The 3657-nt window shown below is 34.6% G+C and overlaps 1 protein-coding gene across 1 annotated transcript; it reads left to right on the top strand.

Moving 5' to 3' along the window:
* Positions 1 to 3025: 3025 nt before the first annotated feature.
* RB195_002877 (uncharacterized protein) lies at positions 3026 to 3241 on the top strand (the record flags this gene model as incomplete). The annotated part of the gene is made up of 1 exon (XM_064200327.1): positions 3026 to 3241. The coding sequence occupies one exon, from the start codon at positions 3026 to 3028 to the stop codon at positions 3239 to 3241; it is 216 nt and encodes a 71-aa protein (XP_064056208.1).
* Positions 3242 to 3657: the final 416 nt, after the last annotated feature.

Genomic DNA, 3657 nt, shown 5'->3' with positions numbered 1-3657 from the left:
CAATCAATTGGCGGGGATAAAAGTTGTGAAAGTGTAAAAAGATGGTATTTTGTTTCGCAAATATTTATCAATCAATATAATTTGACTTGCGAATATAACTTAAGGTACACCAGGATAATGTTTAATTGTAATGGTAATGGAAACTAATACCAGGTTCCCAATCCAGGCCGATTTGGGCTGGCACTAGGTGCAAGTTCGAGTGATACAGCACAATAACTACTTTATGAGTGGAGTGGTTAGTGTAAGTAAAATAAGCCTGGAATTGGAATAATCCAGAAGTGTTTGCCTGAGTTTTCAGCAAGACAGTGTTGTAATTCTGGGAAGTAACAGTCTCAGCGTTGCCACGTGAGTAGGAAAATGCATTAAAATTGCTGGTCAATACCGCGCCAACCATAATATGCACACCTCCGAGTAATTTTCTACAAGAAAACACCGGAAAATAGCTTGCGATTTCTCTCTTCCCGAAAACACGGAAACTATGCCTATGGCTTTTCTTTCCAAACAAAAAAAGGAGTTTTTGAGTAATAGAGAATTCTAAGATTGAAAATAGTCGAAAAAATGAGAGGAAAAAGAAAAGAACGTTTTTTTTTGGCCTCGTCATCTCAGATGACGAGTCTCTGCACAAGCAATAGAGTTTCTAAGGCTCTATTTTTTTTCTAAGCTGTGGAGGGAGGAGTTTAAAAACCCCACACGGGACATTCAAAGTTTAACCTGAAGAGAGGAAAGTGAAGTGACATTGTCAAATTATGAATTAAAAATAGAAAAGAAATGAAACCTCAGTCTTCCTCGTGTAAGGGAAGAAGAATATGGAAATAGTCTTGATACAGTGTTTTTCATCAGCTCATAAATTCACTTAGTAAGCGGGCCGAAAATGATGCTGGCCACGCCTATTCCCCTATAAATTTGGCCAATAAGAAGGCTTTACAAGTAATGTTTGTTCATGGATATTACAGCATATACGTACTAGTATGAACGATTCGAATAAGTCATTTGTTCTTCCAGGTGGGATCCTAATTAATCATCCTTAGCTATGAAATTCATGAAGAAAAAAAGAATATGAACTGAATGTTTGGGACAGCACTGGGACACACATTGACGAGAGATGAAATTTATTAAAATCACGCAATGAAATGAATAAATATGTTTTATCCGCCGTAGAAATGCGTGCCAGCACTGGTTCTCCAAAGACAATGCCATTGATTATAATTAGGACAATGTTATATTATTTTCCACAGTTAACTCTTCAATATTCCAGGATGAGGAGACGTTTTCAAAGAAACAGCGGATTCAAATTATTAAACGTTAATGGCTGAAGATTTAAAAAAAAGAGAGAATCTTTGATTTGAGTCTCAGTGCGGCTGAAAGCCACGAGACATCCCGACATGAAAGAATAGACGCAGAAGCCGAAAAAAATGCCTATGAAATAAACGCTTCTCAGGGAAATAAAAGGAATTTTCAACTCATAAAAAAGGTAGCGAAACATTTTTGTTTCCTCCCTTTCCATAACTTGGATTTTTTCGATGAAGAAAATTGTTATTTCTGTATGTTGTTTTTCCATCTCCTCCTTTCTTCCTAAGGTAATATCGGATATCTCTGCTTTACTTTACTTCTTTTCTTTCTTTCATTTACCTTGGATGCGATGAGGAAATAAATAAGTGAAACGGAAATAATAAATATAGTTTGATCTTGTACAGGGTGCAAAAGAAATATGCTCACTTTTTTTCGCGCGTCATTTTTTCTCAAATTAAATATTCCTTCATTGATTTCACCCTGTGGAAGAAGTTCGGCAGATCAAATCATTTTTGGAACTCCCAACTTTCGTTGCCAGCTTTTATGTTTATGGAAATATTTCTCAGGTAGAAACTATCCAAAGATTTTAGATTTTATATGTACTAGAAAAGTTGACAAAGAAGTCTTTTCTCAGCATACCAAATATTTATCAACTTCTACATCAAAACTTATGTAAGATTCATAATTTCCAAGCAATCACATTCATGTCCCGAACACCGTCCCAAACAACAAACAACCCAGCTGTCCGCCAAAAACTTCTATCCTGAACGTCTGAAGACTGTTATTTGTGCCAAGCGAGGTCATATTGAATAAAAATCTATTTTCTTAACAATTCGATTTTCAACAAATTTATCATCAAAGCTTTGCTGTTTCCTAATCAACTTCGCGTAAATAATTCGCTTTTGCAAAGCAGGAGACAAACTGAAAGAATAAGATATTGTTACTGAAGTAAATTATGGTTTTTATAAGTACACTCTGTCATTAAAACCTATATTTTCTTTAAGAACCTGTATTTTCGTTACTTCTCCTTTTTTTCTTAAATTATTTTGCAGGATAGGAGGTGTGCCACAAGAAATCCGATGTAAATAATGTTTAACATATTAGAACCAATAAAATTTTTAAGAGCTCTACTAGCACGTTCAACTAATCAGTCTCAGCCGATAGCATGAAATTCCACAAATTTCCCTGATTGGCCAAATTTCAGAAGAGATTCAAACAGAAGGAACTATATATGCATGCAAGAAGGCAAAGGGCAAAATTTCCCCCAAGCCTATGGCTATTTCTCTGAACTATTTGCATCATAAAAGTCATAAATCACCGTCAATAGAGGGTTTCGCAGTTGTCAACACCACATATACAATTTAAACTCAAAAGCAGTAACATATGAGGGATAAACTCCAGGGACTTCTGCAGTTCAACGCATTTTTGCAATGAAACAATGACGTATGGCGAAACATACAGTAGCGGCCAAAAATCAATTGACATTGATTTTTTTGAGGTTTTCTCTTTTGAAAATCATCGAATCATTCCCAAATTTGCACCCTATCTGTCATTTGGTTCTTGTTGTACTTGTTCTAAAAAATAGGTTTACCTAGCTTTCTTAGGATTAGTATTATTTTTGAAAAACTGAAGATGTTCATTTTCTACTTTTTTTTAAATTTTTGGTTTATTTCATATATATTTTGTGTTCTTCTCCAAGATTTTTTATTTTACTGTTTTCTATTGTATTCAGATTATGGCTGCGATATTCGGAACACGCCACATGTCAGATGAAACTCAAAAAATCATTCTGCAAAGAATCGATCAAGGAATGAGACAAGTCGAATTAGCAAAACTGTTTAACGTCTCCAGAGCGACTATTTTCGCTTTTCTCAAGAAAGAACCAGCATATGGAGTAATTGTAGCAACGCCAAATCCAGAACAAAGCCGAATGACTACACAAGTTACCTGAGAGGAGGGAGAATCCCAGACAGCAGTAACTAAAAATAATTCCTACAAGCTTTCTATAGCTCTACAAATGAGAAATAAGTTAAGAAATAATTACATGAGAGAAATAAATCGTAGAAATAAAAAAGTAAATTACAGCATCCCCAGGGTAATTTGCAACAAATTAATTCTTCGAAAATTCTAGAAAAAAACAACTCAAAAAGAAAATTGCAGATACAATTCAGCATTTCCAGAACGGAACAGTACAGAAACCGTCAACCACTGACAAAAATCGTATTCTAGTCATCCATAACCACTGAAGGACACAAATAAATAATAAGTATATTTGAACAGCTTTAATTAAAAGAAACCTCCAAATCTTTTAAACATTTAATTTCGAAAGTCCATGAAGTCTCTTCACATTTCCCTTGAACATATTTT

The sequence above is a fragment of the Necator americanus genome, chromosome IV, assembly GCF_031761385.1.
Source record: "Necator americanus strain Aroian chromosome IV, whole genome shotgun sequence".
Classification (NCBI taxonomy): domain Eukaryota; kingdom Metazoa; phylum Nematoda; class Chromadorea; order Rhabditida; family Ancylostomatidae; genus Necator; species Necator americanus.
The sequence above is the reverse complement of the archived record's forward strand: the minus strand, read 5'-3'. Positions and strand labels throughout refer to the sequence as shown.